The sequence below is a fragment of the Acomys russatus genome, chromosome 29 (genome assembly GCF_903995435.1).
Source record: "Acomys russatus chromosome 29, mAcoRus1.1, whole genome shotgun sequence".
NCBI classification, from domain to species: Eukaryota; Metazoa; Chordata; class Mammalia; order Rodentia; family Muridae; genus Acomys; species Acomys russatus.
The window spans coordinates 4,894,188-4,919,470 of record NC_067165.1 but is presented as its reverse complement, the minus strand read 5'-3'; the positions used below and the strand labels follow the sequence as shown (position 1 = coordinate 4,919,470).

Genomic DNA, 25,283 nt, shown 5'->3' with positions numbered 1-25,283 from the left:
ACACACACACACACAGACACACACATACAGACACAGACACACACATACAGACACACACACACACACACACAGACAGACACAGACACAGACACACACACACACAGACACACACACACACAGACACACACACACAGACACACACACACACACACACACACACACACACACACACACACACACACACACACACACACACACACACACACACACACACACACACACACACACACACACACACACACACACACACACACACACACACACGACTAATATGCTCTGTTCCTAGCATTTGACTGAGAGCATCACGCTGTAGTATAATTCAGTTTTTAAGAGTTCAGCTTCATGGCCATGGTGGCGCACGCCTTTAATGCCAGCACTCGGGAGGCAGAGGCAGGGGGATTGCTTGAGTTCGAGGCCAGCCTGGTCTACAAAGTGAGTCCAGGATGGTCAAGGCTACACAGAGAAACCCTGTCTCAAAAAATCAGGAAAAAAAAAAAGTTCAGCTTCAGGAAAGATGGATTCCAGCCACCCTGAAAACATTCACAGCCTTGGAGAAGAAAGCAGAGGCCCCCAAGGCCACCTACTCCTTGTCCCGTTCAACCTCCTCATCTGCTGATCTCCAAAGTCTTGTAAGGCCTGTAGTATTAATACCCAGAAGTTAAAACATTTATCACCCACAAGATGAGGCCCAGCAGCATCTCTCTGAGAGGAGCAACACAGTCCTTACCTGACTGCTCTGCCGACTGACTCCGAGGAGGAAGCTGATCATGTGCCGCAGAGCCGAGTGCCGCAGAAGAAGATCTCCAGCCCTAATACCTTGCTGTCACAAGACAGTAGAATGACAAATTATACTCCTACCCAGGTAAAAAGTCCTTTTAAAACTTCAGTCAGATGAGAAGCTTTAAGAAATCACTATGTGAGCCAAGTGCAGTAGTGCACGCCTTTAATCCCAGCACTCGGGAGGCAGAGGCAGGTGGATCTCTGTGAGTTCGAGGCCAGCCTGGTCTACAGAGTGAGTCCAGGACAGACAAGGCTGCACAGAGAAATTCTGCCTTGGTAAAACAAAACTACTATGTTAAGTGCTGTAGCTTCTGTGTAGTGAATATTGTTAATGTCTCATTAAATTCCTCTGAAGCTTCCGCTGTCTCCTGACGGCTAATACACAAGCCACTGCCGCTGCCTTCCACTGCTGCCAGTAACCACACCTACGTCTATCAGACTTCTTGCAAGTAAAATATTCCACTCATTTGGATTTAATTAGAAACACCCATGAAACCACAGAACTACAGAGAATGCAACCCAACATGTTTCCTTGTATGAAATATTTTTAACCATAAATGTACTACTTTATGAAAACAGTAGAAAACAGTAATTTACCTTTTGTACAAAAGTGTTGAATAGGGAAAAGTACTGAGCACAGTTTTTGCAATTTTCTGGGACGTCTTTATCCAAAAGAGCAAGCAGGACTTCCAGTAGCTGATGAAGGCTTTTCAACTGGAGAAAGAGGGAATTATATAAAGAAAAAGAAGACAAGACAGACACTCGTCACAGGATTAATCTGAAGTAAACCACCATAAGAACAAAGGGAAATTGATACAATCGCGTCTCAGATTTAGATGGATTTATGCTTTGGAGAGCAAAACAGAAGTATCCTTTTACCTTCCAGAGAGTGTCTGTATTGTAGGAGAGCTAAGGGAGAGGCTACTGTTAGTTCCTAGGTACCAGAGTCCAGGTCATGATCCTACTGGCTCCGCTGTCACATTTTCTCCAGAGCCAATTTCTCTGTCTTACAGAGGATGGGTACCAAGGGGGATGGATTTCTGAATCCCTCCCTCCAGTAGGCTGCTGCTTCACAGTCACAGATGCAGAGAATAGAACACAGACACAGGCAGAAGGGCTGGAAACCAAGCCAATGGAGCAAATGAGAGCAACAGCCTGACAGATGACACGGCAATACCGACTCAACTAGAAACTTACTTGAAAGCCCGCTGACGCCTCATGGAAAGCTTTGAAAAACATTTTATTTGTTTAGAAACCATTTTGGTATGACATTGCTTCTGCTTTCCCTCCCACCCCAACTGTTTTTGGACGACTCCCTAGAAACTCATTTGTTATCCAAGCATTCAGAGCAGGCTCGCTACTCTTACTTGTTCGTCCCTTTGAAGATGGTGTTCACAGACTTCTGAATACCCCACCCGTCCTGTCGCGCTCGTTATAAATACAAGTTAGCACTTACACAGCACTTCATTCTCAAAGTACAGTATATAGTGGGTGCCAAGAGGTATAATTTCCATCGTGGGTAAAATAAACACAAAAGTACAACAGCTGGAGAGCAAAGAGGACTGCCTTTAGGAAGTGGCTGCCATGCCTACACCCTCTACTCTTTCTCTCCCCCTACTGCTCTTCTGTCTATAAAAGGCTGGTGATGCCCTACATCCTGACCCTAGGTGTAGGGAGACTACATTAAACCTGCCTTTTCTCTTTGGACTATACAGTGGAAGAAGGAGAGTAAGACAGTCTAGGTAAGTGCTCTTGAGACACCTTGGACAATTCCCACAGGAGCAATGGTACTCAAGCTCTCTAAGCAGCTCCCAGTGACCTGCTTTAGTCTGTACGAGGTATGGTTCTGTTTGCTGCTTATGTGGATGGAAAACTACTGCTTTACAGTACACACAAGTCTAACAACTCGAACTGAAAGGAGGATTTCGGAACCTTTCTAAAGGGCACATTTGACTTCCTGCTCCTCTGGGATCAACACTCCAGAACTGTCTGCTCTGACAGTGCTTGCTGGAACAGGTGGTACCAGGAAACTAAGTGCTGGGTGCTCAGACACTGGACTGGGAACAGTCTCCTGACCCTGGACTGGGAACAGTCTCCCTCAAGGGCATGCTCAAGGTTGCACAGCAAAGTCAACATCTGAATGGAAAGCACTCGTTCCTTTAATCTGTAGTTCATTGACGAAAAAAAAAGAAAAATGCTTGGAGTCAATGTTTGTAAGGAGCCAATTTATCCTGAAACTATTATTTTTCAAAGTTTTCCATGTAGTATCAGCTGTTTGAAACAGCAACCTTGGGAGTAACTGCTGTACCTGAGAAGGCCTAGTAACAGACTGAACAGGCAGACTGATAATGCACACCACATACTTCCCCAAGGCTAACCCCGTTGGGAACTGAAGATGGGGATAACGCCATAGTTAATGTTATCATGTGTGTGTGTTGACTTAGAACTCTGAAGATAAACTGCAGAAGAAGAAGACACCCTAGACGGATAGAAACAAAGCTCAGGGTAGACGATGATGGCTGTGAAGGCCTGTCCTGCCCTGGATAAACGGAATTGGTTTGGCAGTCGTATCAGGGAAGCAGCATTTGAGGAGACAGACTGGATTAGTGTGTCCAGATGCTGATTGGTCTCAGCCTATAGAGTCTAACCATGCTTTTGAGAGAAGACTGGTCAGGGTGTTCTGGAAGGAAAGTCCTAAAGCAGTCAAAAGAAGGCCTGAACTCTTTTCAGTCTACCCTGGGATCAGGAACATAAAGAGGAATGGAGAGACCGCCTTCTATCCTGGCATGTATCAGAAAGTTACTGTGTGTGTGTTTGTAAATATTTATATTTATATATGCACGCATGTGTGTGTGTGTGTGTGCCACATGGCAAAAGACCAGTCCAGCCAGCAGTTATAGGTCTTCTTTCTTATTATGTACAACTGAGAACATCTGATAGAAACAGAACACATACAGTTTACAAGTGAGACTGACCTTATCCTGATAAAACAAGGCACTGTCTAAGGTCTTCTCCAGAATGGTGGCCACTGCGACTCGCACTTCTCTCACACTGCACTCCAGCAAGAAAACCCTGGAACACAGAGAAACAGGAGATAAAGGACACAGTATGTAACCTCAGCTTGCTCCACATACTGCCAATCTCTGACGGCCACGAAGTAAAATGACTCAGGTACTAGTTCAAGCATCCAGAGAGCTTCTAGGTGAGAGAGGCTTCCCCAGTCACTCACTCCACATGCTGGAGATGTGACATGGGAACCAGACAGATGGTCCTGCTGCAAGTCCACCAAGATTCTAAGTGGCAACGCAAGTGCTCTAAAGACAACACACATCCACATACCATGTGCACTAAGGCTTAACCAGACTCATGAACTCTGGAGTAACCCTGTATATTTCCTACAGCGATCTAGATGGAGGGAGGCCTAGCAGGCCAGTGGCCAGGCTCCCGCAGATTAAAAAGCAAAGCAAAGAAGGAGAGGGAAGGGGATGCAAGTACTGAAGGTTAAAGAGACGTATATACATCAAAGCCAATGCATGGACTTTGTAAGACCTGGATTTGTATTAATATTGTGACAAGATGACACTTCTAAGACATTTTGGGGAAGTCTGAGTGAGGTATAAGAAGATATGAAGAAATTCTTGATTTTGTTTAGTTTGAAAATGATAAGGTACTTATGCACCAAACTCCTTTATGTGACAGAGACACACACTAACAAGCCCTAGTGAAGTCTGTGTCTGAAACTGGCTTTAAAACAGAAGGAAACGCAAATCCCACACATGGAACGAACTCGGGCAGGCAGAGAAGGCACTTCCGCTCACCTCTGCTCTCTTTATAAATGTCTATAGTAAAAAGTCCTTAACGGATGTAAAGGGTGTGTTAGCGGTTTACACTTCTTTAAGCCAACTGGAGAACATTCACTATTAAAAACCTGTGTAAAAGGCCAGGCGTGGTGGCGCATGCCTTTAATCCCAGCACTTGGGAGGCAGAGGCAGGCGGATCAATGTGAGTTTGAGGCCAGCCTGGTCTACAAAGTGAGTCTAGGACAACCAAAGCTAACACAGAGAAAACCCTGTCTCGGGGAAACAAAACAAAACAAAACAAAAAAACCCTGTGTAAAGAAAGAAGCAGCATTGGCTGTTGACGGGAAAGGAGCCATCATCATCTTCACATTTTAGTTACAGAAACGTCTGGACCTACCTCCACTTCAAAATGCAATAAAATCTGAAAATTTGGGAATATAATGTCACTATTGGAAAATTCTACACCATGATACTGTTTAGCATACAAAAAGATGAACAACATTGCATATAATTATCTCCAGAGTATTTATATGTTTAGGTAATAAAACACAAGTGAATAAATGTTCATATTTGGGTTCCATCCTGAGATACATCACTATAAATGCACATATCCATCAATGCAAAGAATTTCCAAAATAGTCTGGTCCCAAGCATTTTTGAAAACGTTTACCCTGTTAGCACACACTCTCTCCTCTCTCTCCCCCGCAACCCCATGTGCATGGTGTGTGGTAGTGAAGACACATTTTAATTAGAGCAATGATAAACTATCATTAAGGCTCTATGGGCTGGGGAGATAGCTCAGTGTAGTGCTTGCCCTGCAAACCTGAGTTCAATCCCCAGAATCTACTTAAAACAAAACAAAAACAGGCATGATAATGCACAGTGCTAGGATTACAATGTGGAGACAGGTGGGTCCGCAGGCTGATAAGACCTTGTCTTTAAAAAAAGGTGAGTGGCTCTGCTTTTGAGCATGTCCTTTGACCTCCAGATGGAAGGACAAGCAGGTGTACGTGCCCCCTCCCCCCCAGCACATATATATGCACACTGGAGGTTCTAGAGAAAGAACTACATAGATTTTAAAATTTTAAATTTATTTTATTTTGTTTAATTTATTTTGTTTTGTGTATTTTGTCTGCACTTAAGTGCATAACACACATGCCTAGTGCCTTAGGAGGCCAGAGACAGGTATTAGATTCCTTGGAAATAGAGCTACAGGTGGTTATAATCTGTCAAGTGGGTGCTGGGAACTGAGCCCAGGTCCTCTGTAAGAGCACCAAGTGCTCTTAACCACTGAGCCATCTCTCTAGCACCTGTTATTAATTTCTTAAAACATATCAACTCACAACAACTAAAAGCAATTAGACCTTATAAAAGATCAGGTAGGGCTGGAGAGAGATGGCTCAGCGGTTAAGAGCACTGTCTGCTCTTCCAGAGGTCCTGAGTTCAATTTCAGGCAACCATGGTGGCTCACAACCATCTATAATGTGATCTGATGCTCTCTACTAGCCTGTAAGTGTACATGCAGATAAAGCACTCATACCTAAAATAAATAAATCTTTAATTAAAAAAAAGAGAGATCAGATAATCTCTGGGATACTTGATATCAGGAATACTAAGAGCTTCAGCATAACCCCAGGAGGACACAGAGCAGCAGCGCAGAGCTGCAGCATCTGCCTTCATATGTAGAATCTACGCCGACATGTGATGGAGCGAAGGCAATTTCTGTGCCAAGAGCAGACGGAACTATGCTCCAGACTAGAGTATCAGGCATAAGGGCTTAAGGCAGGTCAAAAAAGCTCAGCATGTCAGTGAGCCAGGAAACCAGGCTGGCTCAGTGGTAACCGCAAGGAGTAAGTGAGCGTTGCCAGTCTGGAAGGACAGAGGGAAGCTCAAGTAACGCTTCTGGATTTTATTGTGGTGTGAAGGGAACCTACTAAGACCTTTCAGGAAGGAAGGAAGGAATGTGATACAGCTGTCTCAAAACACACACATAATTTTATAGGGGAAAAAATGGAGATATCAAGTAGGCGGATGAGTATCTGGAGCTGAGACAACGAGGTAAGGGAACATATACACGATTAAAGGTTCTGGTCAGGGTTTGTACGTAGCTCGGTTCTACAGGGTGAGGACCTTGCTTTTATCCCAGTAACATAAAAAATAAAATAAAAATACAGTCAAATTTCCAACCTATCACCAGACTGTGCACCCTTAGTAGAAAGGACCGGCATCTCTGAATGTCCTGCAGAATGTCTATTTAACACAAGAAATACCAGAGCATATTTGCATGCTGACAAAAGTGACATGATGGAAAAGGTCTACAAGGCAATGACGAAGGAACAAGAGTTAACTAAAGGCCAAGTTCCTTGAGAAGGCCTGCAGACACAGAGATGCATTTTGAGAAGGAGGATGCTTTATAAGCTGGAGATGTAATATATACTATGGCAGGTGTGTGGCAGGTGTGATGAGTGGTCCATCAGAGAGTGGCTTTCTCAGTGACATCTGAGGCCAGGCTGTTATCCAGAACAAAGTCTCATGACATTGAAAGGGTCTTAGAGTTGGGCTCCTCATATAATGTAAAGAGAGAAAGGAAATAAAGAAAATCGACTCAGTGAGCTCAACTGGGAATAAGCTTTAAACAATAAAAGTGATTGGAGAATTTTTATCTGAAAATGCAAACTAGTCATCTCCTCACAGGTACATAAATAATGTTTTTTTTGGAGCCAGAATCTAAGCATGAACAGACTGCACAGTGACAGGGCTGTAATAGTAGCCTCGGATTCCTTGTTTACTTATTACCAGACTGAGCACCTGAGGACAGGACTTTCTTGCTTCCTCTGCGCTAGGGCAAGGACTACGGCCTGCATGCTGTGAGCATCTGGCGGCCTTCCACTCCATTCTCCTCCTGTAGTCACTGAACCCTTGCCGGAGTCTAGTCCGGCTCTGGAGTGGCCAAATCTCTTACCACTTCAGTGAAAAGCTTAAAATGGACTCTAACCTGAAAAATGGTTTCAAGTTGAAATGTAAAGGGTTATAAAAAGCTTTACTTCTAAATGATAGGAAAAGACACAGATTTATTTTAATTAGAAGACTTTGACGCTTACTTGACCAATTCTCGCCCTTCAGAGCTAATGAAATATTCAACAAGCCACTGACAGGCATCCAAACTTTTTGAGAGTAATGCTTCAATGGTAGCAATCCATTCTTCAGTGTCAACCCTTTAAAAGAGCAGAGAGCAATGTTAGGCTCCAGCTAGTGACTCCAGAGTGTCATTTCACAGTGCCACTCCTGCCCACCTACCTACTCCACTGTGGCCAGGAACAGAGGGCAGATTAAATACGCAGTGGCTGTGCACTCATGTGACTCAGTGCCTCCACATTTAGGTTAGTTGTGGCTCTTTCTCCCCCTACGGGCGCCTACATCTTTGACTCACTTTTACCTTCTGCACCTTCATCAGTCAAGGTCAACTGATGAAGACCATCTGGTACATAACACTTTGTCTGGCACAACTACACGTGTGTCACAGCGCTCACCTTTAGAACAGCTTGTATCTTATACCATATTACTAAAATCACTAATATCTTCCATCAAAATTTGGACAGAGAAAAAGTGGTCTGACTATACCACCCATAATCTCGTCCCACCTGGGACCCCAGTGTCCCTTTCCCACAATGGTAGAAACAGACAAAATGAAAACAGTATGTATAACATGACTTAAAGGACGGAAACCTGCTCTTTTTTAAAATCGTGTAATGCTGTTATCACTTAATGTACTTTTGGTCATTACACATAAAACGAGGCTGCATTAATGATTATTTTTCTTCAAGAGTGTAGCTGAAAAATCTTTCCCCAAGCTCAGACTTCAGCTTACTCACTTTGCTAGCCAGAGCTCCATGGCCTTCCAACTTTAACCAGTCTCAACCTGAGTTCCCTCCTTCTCTCAGCTCTCCTCCTTCAGTCATATGTTCGCGGATCAACTATTGCTAACCCAGAACCTAAAGTGAGCCAGCACTTTGCTAAGCGCTGGAGACAAAAGCCAGTGATGAATATGGTGCAGCTGATGCCTGGAGCTCAAAATGTCACTCTGAGCATGTCCTGCTCAAACTCCCCCGGGAGCTGCCGCTGACCACAGCCCAGACCTCCTGGTATGGCACCTAGTGAGTTAGTCTTAATGAGTCCCTACAAGGACAGAAAAACACAACTACCCAGTCACGCACGGGTGCCTTATGCAACTCCTGCTTGCTATTCTAGATGCCCCCTTTCTGCCTAGAGCCACGCCTTCTCTATTTCTTCCTTTTAAAATCCTCTGAAGGTACTGACAGATATGATTTTTCCCAATTCTCAAAGACATGGAATTTATGTCGTATAGCACAGCAATTTCTTTTCTTTTCTTTAAATCAAGCCTTCTCATTAAACCTTTTTTAAAGGCAGAAGTTGTGTCTTAGTAAGCTGATTACATTAAGTAGTACCTCAATATTTTGAAAAGCAGAATTTATAAATTTATTTTTTCATTGAATCAACCAGCATTTTCTGTAACAACAGAGTGGTAAAACATATCACTTGTACCTGAGTTTTTTCTTTGTCCGTAGATAAGTTTGGAAAAGGAATTGAATGGCCAGCTGCAAGCTCACCTTTGCCATGCAAGGATAGTATGGATGCTTCAGCTTAGTCTGTGAAAGGGAAGAAAAGAGGGTTCTTTTCACAAAAATCTTATAGATCATTATATATTTCTATAGAATGCAATAATAACAGATAATAAAACAGAACAACAACACAACAAACAAACAAACAAACAAACAAACAAAAAAAAACCCAAAAAACAAACCCCGATTCTTAGAACTTAGGAAGTGAAGTTCAAAGCCATCCTCAATTACATGGCAAGTCTTTGGAGATAGCCTAGGCTACAAACAAACACAAAGAATAAAGAAATGCCTAGCCAGCTAATAACAGAAAACACTCATTTAAATTTTTAAGAAGTTAAGATATCTTCTTCACTTTTAAATGAAGCCCTCTCAACTTTGGCAAATTGAAACAAAGGCACTCTGGAAAAGGAAGTGCTGGAGAGTTAATTTTGAGCCTGACAGCCTATGACTGCTGATTAAGGAGCTAACCATAAAGCACAGAAGCAACTGATGGACCCACAGACACTCAACCTCATAGTCCCTCAAACCTGTCATAAAATCTAAAAATTCAGCATGTGCAAAGCCACACCACTCATACGCACAGTGCACAGCCCAAAGCGGCCTGCGTGACAGTGACCCCCAGTAAATTTACATTGGCAGGATATGGGGTTTTAGTCCAGCGAGAATGATGGCACCTGAGATGAGGATGCTGCTTTTTAGTTCTTTAGTTATAACTAGGTACTTACGGCATTCAATGAAGCCAAAGACAGAACAAAACTAAAGTAGTCGCTGCTATACACATCTCTATTCTTCATGAACTTGAGGTTTTCATCTCTCACCATCTACAAAACAAAAACAGTGGTTATTTTAAACAAACAGGTAAAATAATACATGGATTATTTCTAGCAAAAATGTTTGGGTAATAAAGGTCTGTAAAAACAAATTATAATTTATTCTATTTTTTTGGTTTTTTGGGACGGGGTTTCTCTGTGTAGCCTTGGCTGTCCTGGACTGACTTTGTAGACCAGCCAGCCTCGAACTCACAGCAATCCACCTGCCTCTGCCTCCCGAGTGCTGGGATTACAGACATGGGCCACCACCGCCCGGCTCAATTATAATTTATAATTATCTTTCTCAAACTTTGAGTTTTAGACAATGAGAGAGGAAAAACCTTCTCTTTAAAGCTAAGGCACTGTGGGAAGGTACGCTTTTACCCATCTCTAGCCTCTTGTGGGGATTCAGCAAACAGAGCTTTTTATGCGCAGCCATCCCACAGCTCCCTGGCTCGAGCGCTCAGTTCTTTCTTCTGAAAACTCCACACTCTCCCTAGATTCTCTAGTTCCACTGAGCTGGCTCTGGGCTATTAATGTATAAGGTCTGGACTGGGTAAGTGGACAGTCTTGAATTCAAACCCACGCCTTGTGAGATTGATAGTCCATTTCTGTTTTTAAATCAGCCTTGTTTTGTTCCATCTGAAAAATAGGAGTAAGACCTCCTGTTCTACAGTAGATTTAGAAAGTTTAATAATTCATAAAAACCTGTTTAGCCAGGTATGGTGGCGCATGCCTTTAATCTCAGCACTTGGGAAGCAGAGGTTGGTGGATCTCTGTGAGTTTGAAGCCAGCTTGATCTACACAGTGAGTTCCAGGCTGGGCACATAGTTGAGAAGCTGTCTCAGAAAAACCAAACCAAACTAAAACTTGTTTATACGCTGTAGCCCAGAGTAGGTACTCGATAACCAATGGCCATCGCTGTTGGCTTAGTCTTAACTAAAAGGTTCTAAGTCTCGATTCGTTCTCTCAGATAAAATAACTTCAACAGTGTGATTCTCCACTCAGGGATGGTTCTGGCAATCTTGAGTGCACACTTGTCTTTGTGGCACTGTCTCTATAGCCTCTGCATCTGGCATAGAAGACACAAGGACACGTGAGGGTCATGAAGTGGCACATTAGGACAGCAGAGAAGGCAGCCCGCACAAGTAGTCTGGACGTATGACATGGATTCTAACACTCTTCTTGATTTTCTCCCTTAGAGAATTATCTGGTCCCCCACTGCCTACCACTTTTAAAGATTTATTTATTTTTGTTTTGTATATCAGTGTTTTGCCTCCATTTATGTCTGTGTGTGTGTGTGCCTGGTTCTGGGGGTCAGAAGAGGGCACTGAATCCCCTGGAACTGAGGTTACAGGTAATGGTTGCGAGCCACCATGTGATGAGTGCTGGGACCTGAACCCAGGTGCTCTGCAAGAGCAGTGGCGTGCTCTTAACAGCGGTGCCACTCTCTATCCCTGTTGATGTAGTTCTTACCTGGTAGATGCGAGCAGGCATTTTCTCCACAAACAGTCCTTTCTTCTCACCTTTTTTAACCAGCTTGGTTAGAATAGAGAGCCTGTCATTATTAGGCCTGTGGGGCCGCGGAGAAGACTGAGGTGAAATCTCAGGTGAAGATGGAGCTGACCTGAGAGACAGAATCAAAGAACTGTTGAGTGTAAACGGGTTTTTGTTTAAAACGTGGCAGACTTGCATACTATGTACTCTGCTTGAACATAAGCTGTATAAATTTTTTTTTCATCCAACACAGTAAATGCAAATTCACTGAGAACAAGACCATTAAAAATCCATCTTTGGAAAGAAAGTGCATTCAATAATGTATATATACATAGCTCAATTCTACACTGAAAATAAAAACCTCAATTTTGCCATGAATAATTTATATGCATGTTCTAAAGACAAAGTAAGTTCTTGTCGGGGCAATGAAGTCCATGGAGCAATAAGCAATTAACTTATTTTCTTTTTAGAAGTTCTCTTATGTTTAGTTAGCCATTTTTAAACATCCAGCATTATATGATGAAGGTCCTAGAAAACCCATGGAAACCACACAGAAAAATCACACGACAAAACACTCACAGAGAAAGGTCCTCGGCTTCTTGCCGTACGACGCTCACCCGGCTCTTCTTGGGCAGCACAGGGGAGCTCTGGTCAGAGGCCCTTTGGTAGAAGAGCATGTAGGCGTTCCAGTATCTGCGGCGGACGTCAGGGTATGGGTTCGCTAGTTTGTAAGACATTTAAAAGAGAATTGTTGGTAAATAAGATGTTTCTTAGAGTGACTACCTAGATTAAAAGGCCTCCAGACTCAATAATTTATTGACTACACTTGCAAAGTGTAAGTTAATTGAGGGTCTTTTTAGTGTTGCCTGGAATGCAAGTAAGGTCGCCCTTGGGGTGGGAGGGTGAAGGGAAGACTTCTTTACCACACCACACAATAAGGTTTTGAAAGCCCAAATGTGAGAACTGTCTTCTGTAGGTAATCATATCTCTGTACAAGAATATGAAATGAACAGAATCTATTGTATTTTTAAAGAATATAGCATCTAATCTGAAAAAACTATATATTAAAAAAATCAAATGAGCTCAAGCAGTGGTGCATGCTTGTAGTCCCAACACTCAGGAGGCAGAGGCAGGCCGATCACTGTGACTTTGAGGTCAGCCCTGTCTACAAAGTGAGTCCAGGACAGCAAAGGCTACACAGAGAAACCCTGTTTTGAAAAACCAACCAACCAAAAAACAAAACAAAACAAAACAAAAACAAAACAAAAACAAAAAAACCCAACCAACCAACCAACAAGCAAGCAAACAAACTAAAACACCTATTACTTACTTTGATCATAGACTTTGGGCCTATATTCCCCTCCAAAGCATTCATACTCCAGGGACTCATCATTTAGGTCAAATTCTTCTATAACGGTGTCATTAAATTTATACCACTTTCCTTTTCCACATCCCCTAGGACGCAGAGATCAGACAAACAACTTAGATTTAAGACAATGGTCTTTGTCCCTTACATTTATCTCTATGCATTTTGTGCAGATAGGAAGCAGGTGAGGGCCACCTAAAAGCATCCAACAAAGACACAGCAATTCAGGTACAATGATTTCAGCTTCTAAAACAACTTTTCAAATCAAAGGAGTAAAAAGTTATCCTAAGCTTAAAAATTCAAAATGCAGAACAAAGAATAGCACGGATCTCTTTACAGCTGGGCACCATGATGCATGCCTGAACACCAGCACTTGGAGGCAGAAGCACAAGCCCTGAGAGTCCGAGGCCAGCCTGGGCTGTAAAACCCTCTCCCCCACTCTGCCCACCCCCAAGGTTTCTCCAGTGGTGAGCATGGATGACAGAGGTCAGCGGGGAAGGCAGAGGACTTGAGAGCTTCTGTAAGAAACCCTTACCGCCTGTCCTTAATGAAGGAGTAGTAATGGCCTGCATGTGCCTGCCCACTGTGTACAATGACACCAACAAGCTCGTAGTTTTCTGTGAGGGCAACTTTTTTCCGTGGGGATCCCCCACCTCCTTGATCCATATTCCTCCCATTTTCACCAACTTCAGCGGATGAATCCTGGCGAGCCATTCCTGAGACTGTGTAAGGCTCCATGTTTAGCATCCAGGGAAACTACAGACAAGTAAAAAGAACTCATTAACATTAAGTGGGCATGTACTCGGCAGTGCCTAGTCAAGTCAGACAACCTGAGTTGTACTTTCCCAAACAAGGGCTGACTCCTCCTCCCACTCACACATGGCTTCTCTGATGGTCTGGGTGTTACAAAAAAAAAAAAAAAAAAAAAAAAAAAAAAAAAAAAAAAGAGCATTTTATTTCACACAGCCAGCCTTCCAGAGATGAAGGGCATCATTTGCACATCTGTCCGTCCTACCAGCAGCATGCTGCTTCTCAGAGGACAGACAGGGTGTAGAAACAGAAGGAGGAAAGGAAAGAAAGAAAAACAGCAGGGTCATGGTTGAGAGAAATTTCAAGAAGGGAAAGAAGTTACCCGTATTTGTTCATCGTATTTAATGGATCGTCCACTCTCCCAGTCAAAGCCAAATCTCATCAGGTGAATTACCAACACACTAGGTAAAGACTTGATGCATGTTCTTTTCACTGTTATTCTCTAAGGAAAAACAAAAACCAATTAAGTCCCTGGAGAAGATTCAAGTACCGAATGTAAAAGCTTTCAGTACTCATGTAAACCAACAGCAGCACAATCTCTTGGAAGCAGCAACCAAGCTTGCTCAGGACCTTCTAACGCAATACACAAATAACACTGACATTGCTTCTTGTCAAGGGCAAATGGGATACCTTTTCTTTACACTTTTCACAGTAGTATGCATTACTTCCTTCTAGAACTTCACCTCTAACAAACTGGTCCAAGGAAATTTCCAAGCTTTGGCAAGAAGTGACTCCTAGATTGAGAGCCATGAAAGCTTCCTCACGTTCATATCTGATTGGGAAAAGACAGAAACCCATGAATGGAAAACCACTGCAACTGTCATGAGACCTGAGCTTTACCCCATCCCATAACAGTCAGGAGAATTAGAAAAGCCTTAACATTTTAACAGCACACTGACAAAACAACAAATACTTTAAAGCTACAAAGTAATTATGGAAACTGAAGAAATAAATTCACTGACCTTTTATAGGTCCACTAAGAAATACATCTACAAGCCAGTCAATAAACTAACATTTAATTTCCTAAAATATCATTTAAAGATATTTTCCCACATAATGCCGGTGTCAAAAACCAGGGTCTCTGTACATGCCAGACAAATGCTGTACCCTGAGCTACACCCCATCCCTAACAGTCATTTAATATAGTAGTGACATCCTTACTAACCTGTGAGGACAATCTTTACAGATCTTCTGATCAGAATAGATGCCTTGGAAAGTATTCTTAAAAATTTGTTCTCGTCCCATTTTCTGTTGAAGTAAAAAACCAATCATTAGCCCCAGTATCAGAGCAATGCTGACAATCTGAAGAGGGGGGAGCGCAAAGGGTCATGGGAGATGATCATGGCAGGTCCTCCATTGTAATTCTGAATCTTCTTCCTATGCTATGTGCATCAAGGTAGAAGCACCTTGACTAAGTGCTTCTAATAATAACTGTCCTTATTGATAAGATGTACAGTGGCACCTCTGGGCAAATCTGTCATATGGTTTACTGAGAAAGGCAGAAAGCTTTGAGTCTAAGCATCACCACAAATAATACACTATCTAGTCCTTCTGTCCTTTGCCAGAGAAGTCCCCACACTGCCTCCCGGAGCCATCAGTTCACTGGGCACTCTGAGGCTAGACTATCTCTAGGGATACTGCAAAAATATACACACACAAATAGTCATTTATTATGTAATACAGATTTTACCAGCTTAGACAAATAAAGAATATTAACTCCAATCATGTGAATGTATTCATTTTAGACTCTGAAGAAGGAATTGCAGCTGTCAAGCTCAAGATGACGGTCTGTGAGGCTCAGTCACTGGGAACCTTAAGGCACTCTTCTCATAGCAGCTGAGGGAGGAGCCGGGGGCAATGGCTACCTTGAGATATTCATCCATCTGATCAATGAGACTAGTGAAGAACTCATATGCGTCCTGCTGCTCTCTCACATAGAGCTCCTTGTTCCACATCTTGAAGATCTATGTAGCAAGAAGCAAACAGGTCTTTAAAGGGAAAGCAACACGTCCTGAACAAACACATGGAATCACATAAGTGCTTCTGAAACACAAGTTCACTATTAGGACGTGGGTTTTTATTGGCGTGAGACAGGCATGCACTGTGCCATCTGTACATTTTCTTGGTCCTCCGCATCACAGCAAGTCTCTAAAACCAAAAGTGGGCTCAGGGTGAGCCCTCAGACTACTCAACAGCAAGTGTCTCTCTTAGATGTGACCTCTGTTCTGTGACACAAAATGCAGTGACTTCCTTTATTTGAAGACACCAGTGATACTGGCACAGGTTCAGAGAAATTATTTGAATCACTATTTTAAGATGCACTGTCATTACTTTTTAACATTATGTGTATGTATTGATGTCTGTGTGTGTGTGCATGTAAGGGCAGAGGCCAGAGCTGTAGGTGCAGGTGGTTGTGAGCCGTCTGGTGTGGGTGCTAGGAACCACACCCATGTTTCTGCAAAAGCAGTACAAATGCTGAGCCACCTCTTTGGCTCCTTTAAAGAATATTTTAAGCCAAGTGCATATGAGTTTAAAGGGTGGTGACACATGCCTTTAAGCCCAGAGGCAGGCAGATCTCTGTGTTCAATGCTGGCCTGATCTTTAGAGTGAGTTCCATGACAACCAGGGCTACACAGAGAAACTCTGTCTTGAAAAACCAACAACCAACCAAAGAAGAAACAAAAATAAGAATCATAAGAAACAGTTGAAACAGATAAGCAGAATTACAAACGAGTTTCTTAAATGTTCTAATCATTTCAAAAGTGCCAATTTGTTGAACAGTTGACTCTTTGATGACAGAAAACCAAGACAGAGAAGTAAGTGGAACCAAACTCAAAATTGTATCTAACATCAAATGTACAGCTACTACAAATACCTTCCAGAAGGTCTCAGGCACATAATACTGCAGCTTGCTTTCCATCAAATGGCCGAAGAGAGACTGCACTTGGTAGAACACACTGTCATCTGGGTTGTCCGTATCATCATCCACTGAAAGGAGTGACTGTGAAGAAGAGCATTATTAAATGAGAAACTGTGAGTGCTTCACACTAACAGCAGCCAGGCATGCATGAGCACGCACACTGCTGTCTAAGCATGCTAAGGAGTGCTTGCTACGGGACAGCCCTATAGATATCTAGGTTTGTCATTTCCTAGTTGGTGTGGTTAAGGATATGGAAAAACGGAAGCTGATAAGATGAAGATCTCTAGACACAAATGTGACACAATAATTACAAAATATTCTTAAAATACTGCCTGCTACTCTACAAGTTGTGACTATGCTAAAAAAAATGCACTGAAAATAGGACCACATATTCTAAAATATTGAGTGTAACTTTATAGAATAATTTAAGGCTACCTTTGGTCAAATAACTGATTAAAATGATATTTACAAAAATGTATGACTGTAAAGACTTTGCAGGTTCCAGAAGCTAGTAACAAACTTTTAACTCCAGTAACTAATCATGGAGTCCACTCCAGAAAGTCCACATAGTCTCTCACGGCAAACACGACAGAAGGAGGAGATCACCTCAGGGAGCCCGGGCTGCATATACAGCTGTTGGAAGACTGCGTTCATGTAACAAGTAGCACCACCGTTTCTCAGCCCCACAAACCCTGAGCTCGATCGGCTGTCCACTGGGGGAAGGTACTGGAAAAAAGGAACAGAAACAGCAGAGAGAAGAATGAGCACTCTTAGCACAGCACACTTCTACGACAGCCATTTGGGATGACCAGGAAGAAAAGGTAGTGGACTCAGGTTTATCCATCCAGCTTGCTATGGAACTACATCAACAGAACCTACGCCTCTCAAGTACCTGTGCTAGGTGCTGGGGTGCAACAAAATGCAACAGCCTAATGTTTCTTTTCTGTTCATAAAACATGTGGCACAGCGCAGGTATTAGCTCATCTATGTAGATCTGCATTCATTCACTTATCATTCAACAAGTGTTTATTAAGGACCTACTATGTGCCAGACACTGAGCCAGGGATTAAGAGAGAACAGAAATCTCTCAAGAGCTTACAATCTAGTTGTGTACGCTTTATGGCATGAATCAAGCCGATACTGAGATACCTACAAACAACTGCCGTAGTTTCCTGACTAAAGGAACAATGTCCTAGGAAGCACTAATGTGGAACCCTGCAGTGTAACCAGCAAGCACGGTAATGCTTTTATACTTACCCTTTTTATACAAGGTAATGTTCTTCTATTAAACTTTCCCTATAAGCATACAACTAAAGTGACAGGAAAACACCACATTGTTTTATGTACAAATACTTTCAAATAATGCAGATCCTAATACATTGTTTTTCTGGGCAGAAACAGTCCAGATAAGGCATCTTGGCTAATCCTCTCCAAGTAGAAAAGGATGGCGTAATTACACAAGGAAATGTGAGTCCAGTAGGTGCTTGGCTCTCTTACCACGAGCACACACGGCATCTGCATACACGTAATAGGCAAACGGCTGAGGAAAGCACGCAGGTCTTTTGGACCATCGAGCACTATGGAGCACACACGTTTTTCATACACATCACAAGTAACTGACAGCAGGGCGCTATCTAGGCGCTAATAAGTACCGACGTTTATTTGTAGTACAAAAAACAGATTTTTGAGACCCAGTTTTTCTGTGTATCCCTGGCTGTCCTGGAACTCACTCTGTAGATGAGGCTGGTCTCAAATGAAAACAAAATTAATGTTAATATGTTGGTATCACTCCTGATGTGAAGAAAACACATACAAGCTAAACCAGCTAAGATCAGCATTACAAGCTGACGCTGAGAGGCGGGCTCTCTTCTCACTTCAGTGCTCACACACTTCATCACCTTTTTTTTTTTTTTAAAGATTTATTTATTTATTACTTATACAATCAAAATTCAGCCTGCATGTGAGCCAACAGGCCAGAAGAGGGCACCAGATCTCATTATAAATGGTTGTGAGCCACCATGCAGTGCTGGGCATTGAACTCAGGACCTCTGGAAGAACGGACAGTGCTCTTAACCTCTGGGCCATCTCTCCAGCCCCCACTTCACCTTCTTTACAAGTGCTATTCTCTTGGTAGGACAACTGTCCCCACGGCCCTAACTTGTGTATTCGGGGATATTCAACTCACACATTTGAAAAGTCTGTACATCATGTACACAGAGTATGTACAAGGAGAAAGCAAGGCTAGCTTTGGCAGGGCCCTCCTGCCCCTACCCAGGCACACCCTGCACCTGCCACTTGTTTCCCTTCTGCACGCCCTAATACTCACAGTTCAGCTCACACTCTTCTCGGTGCTGCAATGAAGTGGATGACTGACTTTGCTGCAGCAAGCATCACGCGTCTCCAAGTCTCTATCTCGGGTTTCATCTTCTCTAGAAGCACTGTGAGACTCCCTGATGAAGTGCTCCTTTGTTAGGACGGTGCCCAGAACACACCTCCATCCTACACTGTGTCTCCGAGTGCTCAGACCACCTGCTGATGAGCGTGTCTCTTCCACTGCGCATGCTCTGTCTGGCCTGCCTGAGCTTGGGTAGAACTTTCATTTTTCAACCTCCAAAGTCTAAAACCTTTGCTAACATAAACTCTGAATCTCACTGAATGTATTTAGCTTTGTAACCCCAGTACCTGACATTATGCCAACATAAACATACTCAAAAAACAAATACAAAAACCTAATAGCAAAAATGTTTGGAATGTTACTTTTTATTGAGATTAACTATTTTTGTTTGAAAATGGCTAATCTCTAAATGAAAAGATATTTCATAATAATAACGTGATTAAGCATGATAAAAATATAATTGATTTAGTGTGTAAACATACCATGAAAAAAAATATTGACTTGGTTGGGATTAGGATAATGCAAATTCAATCTTAAACTTATATTTAGTGGCTAGAGAAATGCCTCAGCAGGTAAAGGCACTCATTCCAACACCTGAAAACATGATTTTAACCCCCAAGTCCTACACAATGGTGGAAGGTGAGAACCAACTCCTGCAATTCATCCTGGCCTCCATACATGCTCCTTGCCATACATATACCCACCAAAAAATAAATGTAAATGATATATTTGGGAGACCATTATAAAAAAAAAAAATAAGTGAGTGCTGGAGTGACGCTTAGTAGGTAAAGTGCCTACTACACAACTGTGACAACTAGAGCTTGGGTACCAGTGCAAGCTTGGTACCTAGTCTGGTCACCTCTGGGCTCAATGACGCTTTGTTTCAGCAAGACAAAGTGAGTGTGACAGAGGACGACACCAACGCCAACCCCCAGCCCTACTGACATGAACACGCACAAGGAAGTATAGCACCCGATCTAAAAACTTACATCAAACTCCTTAGTGAGAGCAGGGTCAGGCTGGTGATGCATTGAAAGCAGTTCTTTTGTAATAATCTGAAGATTGGAAAGTGAACTGTCGGCTAACATCACAAGAACTTCATAGGCTGCCAGTCGGCTGTTTACTGTACTACACCTAAGAACAAAAACACACGCCATCTTTAAAATTAACACAAGAAACCAAAATACAAGCATTACAACCCCCTAAATACAGAAAACTAAGGCCTACACTGGACCTCTAGTAATCTATGCACTCTAAACACAGGAGGCAGAAGGTGTTTCAGAGCCTGATAAGCATCAGCAAAAGAAAAGGGAAACTATGAAAATAAGAATACACGCCCACAAACAACTCAAATATGCTGACAGCAAATAATTCTCCAACGACACTAACCGGCTTTCTACTATGTTACAGAAAATGGAGACAGAAACAGACAGCTGTCAAATCAGTTTACAAAAGTGACAGGCGGGAAAGCAGACTTCCTCTGCTGCCTGCCTTCCAGCCTAGGCACATAATCAGCGCCCACTTTGCATTCCTGACGCGATGACAGACTAGAGTGGACACACAGAGAAGAGGACACCTAACCTCTGTGTGGAACCAGTTATGAAAGAGCAGGGCAGGGCTCCGGGGCTCTTGAGTCCAACCCTGAGGACAAGGGCCACAGAGGTGGCACTGCCCTGTAATGCTTGTCTAGATGGACTGATTGAACAGGGTGGGCAAGAAACGAACAGGGAGGCACCAGACACACAGGCCAGAGCAGTTTTGCTATGGTGACAAAGAATACATTTGCTTTCAGAAAGTTTTCCTGTAGCTCTTTTGCTTCAAGGCCACTGATTGATGAGCACGTTTAGTTCACCTGGGAGGGTGAAACACGTCTGCTTTCCCATTCCAGGCATTATACATGAGTATATTATTTTTAATAAAAATAAGGGGAAGCATTCACTAATGCATTTTTTCATTAAAACTGCTAGAGATACATTGTTTTTTGTTTATTGCAAAAAAAAAAAAAAATCAAAACACTAATATAGTTTTGGTGCTTTAATAATAGAGTCCCAGGGGCCTAGTGCTAAATACTTCAAAACAAGACTGGACAGAAATGAGGATGGGAGCCATAGCTCTAAGGACAGTCCAAGAGCTCTAAAACCTTTGCTGCCTTCCAGTGCTGTCTGCTAATAAGGCAAGCTCCAGCTAGACACGTACCTACACATGACACTTCATGGGACTCCATATAGCTCTTATTAAGCTTTGCCTCTCTCAGTCATCCCTGAAATTGTAACTCTGTTCTTTAGAAAATTAAGTGCGACTCAGAGAAAGTGACATGGCAGCTTATTGCTACCTTTTCTACGGACAAAAGCCTAAACATCACTTGAGCAGGGTTAACAATACATGTAGATATTTCACATTTATATCTGCAAAGATGAATATAAAAACTTGCTTCCAAAATCACAACTGTAATAAATTACTAGCAGCTGCAGATATGAGAACATAATATGACCCAGCAAATGACAAAGTTCTAAGATCTTTCTCCTAAAAAATCCTGAAACCTATACTTGAGTCTGTTTACTTTGGAGATAATTCACTATTCCCCGTGTGGTGCTGGGGATTGACTCAGGACCTCCCATATGGCTAAACGTGTGCTTTACCACCGAGCTGTACTCCAGTCCCTACATATAATTCTTTTCGTTTTTGGTTTTTCTAAGACAGGGTTTCTCTGTGTAGGTCTAGCTGTACTGCACTCATCTTGTAGACCAGGCCTTAAACTCAGGAGATCCGCCTGCCTCTGCTTCCCTGAGTGCTAGGATTACAGGCGTGTGCCACCACACCCAGCCCCCTACACACAATTCTTACCACCGTTGTTTCACTTGGAATTTGTTACTGAGCAGCTCAGCACATAGTTACTTACTGTCCCCCCGTGATAATGAGAACTGTACCAGGACACTCCTCTGTGCTCACTGGTGCTGGGCACACTTTATACAAAGCGTATTTGCATGCACTGCTTTAAGTGGCAGAAAACAGTACAAACAAACTCACACAATGCAAGACATACTCCAAGTTAATAAAGTCTTTTTGGACTACAGTTGTGAATTAAGCGATTTTACCAAAACTGAACACAACGTGCATTTTCCATACTTTGGATGAAAGTCCTGTTGGCTGATGGCGGCACTGCCAGCTGGAGAATGACTATTTAAAATGATTCTAGAAGCTCGGAAAAGGAAGTCATCTAACAATGGTTTAATGAGTGATGAACCTGAAATAGAGCATAATATCACATTGAAGATGGATACAGATTTTAATTCAAAGATCCTATTGCACTTTCCCGTGAGAGCAGCACAGGCACCCGAGGCTACCCAACAGGAAAGCTTACTCTTTGAATGCTTACTATGTGGCACAGATCTGTGGAGTGGTGGGACCAGGAAACAAGGAAAAATATAGTTAGGGAAGGCGCCTTCTTTTAGGAGCCTATGACAGTGAGCTTTCACCTCAGAAGCACAAGTGCCAAGACCACCACAGGGTAGAATGGTTCGAGTGAGTAATTCTTATTCTGGGCATCAGGAATTCCTCCACACAAGGGCTAATGAAACTTTTCAGCCTATCTTCTTCACGTAAAATGATACTCCTTCTTCCTTCCTGATTAAGGAGCACTCTTTTCTAGGTAGTCTCAACATCCGAGAAGATTCTACACACTTTAGCTGGTGCTATAACTATAGAAGTTACATTTTGGTTCATTTTAGCATTTGGATATATATCTCCAAACTGTAACTGTGCTCCAGGGGAATCTTACATTTTCCCCAACACTGAGGAGGTGATGGCTGGGGATTACTTCCCCAGATAAGACTCATCCTTATAAGAATGAAGACACAGTATAACATATATAATAGCAAAACAGATTTTATATATATATATATATATATATATATATATATATATATATATATATATATATATATATATAATATTTTGTTGGTTTTGGTCTTGGTTTTGGCTTTTCTGAGACAGGGTTTCTCTGTGTAGCCTTGGCTGTCCTGGACTCACTTTGCAGACCAGGCTGGCCTTGAACTCACAGAGATCCAACCGCCTCCACTCCCAAGTGCTGGGATTAAAAGACAACTATCAACCACTATGCCTGGCCCTGAATTATAATTTTTACTTGATAGTAAAAGTTATGTGATGACTCTTTTGAACAATGTAAAATTCTCTATGTAATTTAATGATGGGTAAAAGACAGCCTATGTTTTGCAAATCATTAAAATTGCAGATAATTTCCTACTCCTAAAAGGTCAATTTTTCATGAGATGTTTAGCATTTATCATACTGTCACAGTTACACAGCACACTTTGGCAGGAACTGAGAACTAAGGTACTCTCTCCCACACAATAAAATGAAGCAGTGATTACCAAGCATTTCCTTTTCTGCCCCACAGAGTGAAAGCAGGGTCTTAATGAGTCGCAAATGTCCTGCCAATAAGATGTTGTCTGCTTCACTGGTCTCACACTCCGCTGTTCGATTCGGTTCAAAGTTATCCAGCCATGTAATCTCATCTTCAAGCATGGTAGCTGGGCTGATTCGTAACTGCTCCATTTCTGAAGCTGAGAAGGGGATAAGGCGAGGAGACAGAAATCTATTACAAAGAAAAGATTTTTCTTCATGGACTCAAAGTCCCGAATTCAATCTAAAGTCCTAATCTTTCACTTCACAGGTCTCACAAACCTTGCCATTAATATTAATAGCCTTCTGGCTGCAGACACTATCAAGGCCATCTCCTGCGTCAACTAAACACCTGAGTAGGCCCTGTGCAGGCCACCATACTGCACATTAAGTATGAGACAATGGAGGCGATCACTGCTCTAACAAAGCACCTGGCTTAGGGAACAAGCCTTCCCAAGAGAAGCAGGGAGTGGACCGCAATGAGAAGAACGAAGCACTGTGTCTCCACAGCGCTTCTAAAAAGACAACTATCAAGCATCCAAAGCCCACGTCTCCAAACCATGACCCAAACTCCAGAGAATACTTCTGTATCTTAGTAAGTCTGTCTCTTACTCTGCCAAACAGTCAAATTTGACAGTCAAATTCTACACTGGAAGCATGGCTGAAAAGCACCTAAGAGGCTAGGCAGTTATATAGACGTGGTCCACTCTCTCTACACAGCATCTTATACCTGAGTCAGGACACACAGTCCAACTATGCCAGTCTCCAACAAAGCAATCTCATTACGTTGCTTAGAGGTGGGGTCCTGATTGAGAGCCACGAAAGCACCTGCCTGCAGAGCTCAAGTGTATCGGCTACTGAACACTAGAGCTTTGTGCCCATTTACACGAAGAAAGATTTTGCATGAAGTGCTGGAAAGAGGTTGGTTGCTTTTGAGAAGATATTCTGTTCTTAATCCACCTGCTTCTGCCTTCCTGAGTGCTGAGATTACAGGGGTACTCCACTACACCCAGCTCTGAGTTCAGTTCCCAGTGCTCATGACGGGGGGGCTTAGTACTGGCAGCAGCTCCAGTTTTAGAGGATCCAGTGCCTTCTTCCGGCCTCTGTAGGCACCCATGCACAGGTTCATACAACACCAACCCACGCATGTACACATAAATAAAGCAAAAGTAAACCTTAAAGTAAAACGCGGTAAAGTAACTTAAGATGGAGAGTCAAGTTCTTCATTTTAACCTCTCTCAGTTCAATTACACATGAGCCTGGCAGCTTTAAAAGAGACTGAGTCTTCTCTGTACACTGCCTGGGTATGTAACTGAGGCAGAGCTCAACAGCTCATGGATTGACATACCATTTCCAAGAAAACAAAAAAAATTCACTTTAGATTACAAGAAATAAAATTCAGAACCAAAAATATTAATTGGATTAGAACATCAAAGCCAGGTGAGAACACTAAAGAACTGTACTCTCATTTTGTGACAGGGAGGTACTAAGTCCCTGTGCCCTGTCTTTGTTGTTTCCCCCAGACCAAATCGAAGTGACTTTACTTACTTGTCAGATCATCTAATAACTGGCACCGCAAATCAAAATACTCCATACACTGAGACAGCAGTCTAAAAATCAGAGAGCGTTCAGTTACTAAAAAGGGGTTAATTTTAAACAATAAAGCATTTTCCTTTAAAAAAATAAGTTCCCAAAGCAGCCAGACAAGGTAATTTTCGTAAACATATAAATACTTACATTAAATATCAATTTTAGCATGAAGGAAATTAATAATTTTGCTAAACGGCAGTCTAGGGATAGTAGTGTAAAGAGAAGGAAACTTACAAATGTATTATGTTTTAAAA

General features: G+C 42.4%; 1 protein-coding gene across 1 annotated transcript in view; it reads right to left on the bottom strand.

Annotated features, from left to right (window-relative positions):
* Usp24 (ubiquitin specific peptidase 24) overlaps positions 1-25,283 on the bottom strand; it is a 134,125-nt gene that overhangs the window by 15,032 nt on the left and 93,810 nt on the right. Inside the window, exons 39-58 of the mRNA XM_051171821.1 lie at positions 24,988-25,049; positions 23,409-23,600; positions 22,144-22,261; positions 20,007-20,151; positions 17,229-17,348; positions 16,578-16,703; positions 15,568-15,666; positions 14,868-14,950; positions 14,333-14,474; positions 14,025-14,144; positions 13,428-13,648; positions 12,857-12,981; positions 12,106-12,247; positions 11,506-11,656; positions 9,946-10,041; positions 9,144-9,247; positions 7,682-7,795; positions 3,756-3,852; positions 1,378-1,494; positions 728-820 (exon numbers count right to left, since the gene is read on the bottom strand). Of these exons, the coding sequence (XP_051027778.1) occupies positions 728-820; positions 1,378-1,494; positions 3,756-3,852; positions 7,682-7,795; positions 9,144-9,247; positions 9,946-10,041; positions 11,506-11,656; positions 12,106-12,247; positions 12,857-12,981; positions 13,428-13,648; positions 14,025-14,144; positions 14,333-14,474; positions 14,868-14,950; positions 15,568-15,666; positions 16,578-16,703; positions 17,229-17,348; positions 20,007-20,151; positions 22,144-22,261; positions 23,409-23,600; positions 24,988-25,049 (2,467 nt within the window). The remainder of the gene's footprint in view (positions 1-727; positions 821-1,377; positions 1,495-3,755; positions 3,853-7,681; positions 7,796-9,143; positions 9,248-9,945; positions 10,042-11,505; positions 11,657-12,105; positions 12,248-12,856; positions 12,982-13,427; positions 13,649-14,024; positions 14,145-14,332; positions 14,475-14,867; positions 14,951-15,567; positions 15,667-16,577; positions 16,704-17,228; positions 17,349-20,006; positions 20,152-22,143; positions 22,262-23,408; positions 23,601-24,987; positions 25,050-25,283) is intronic.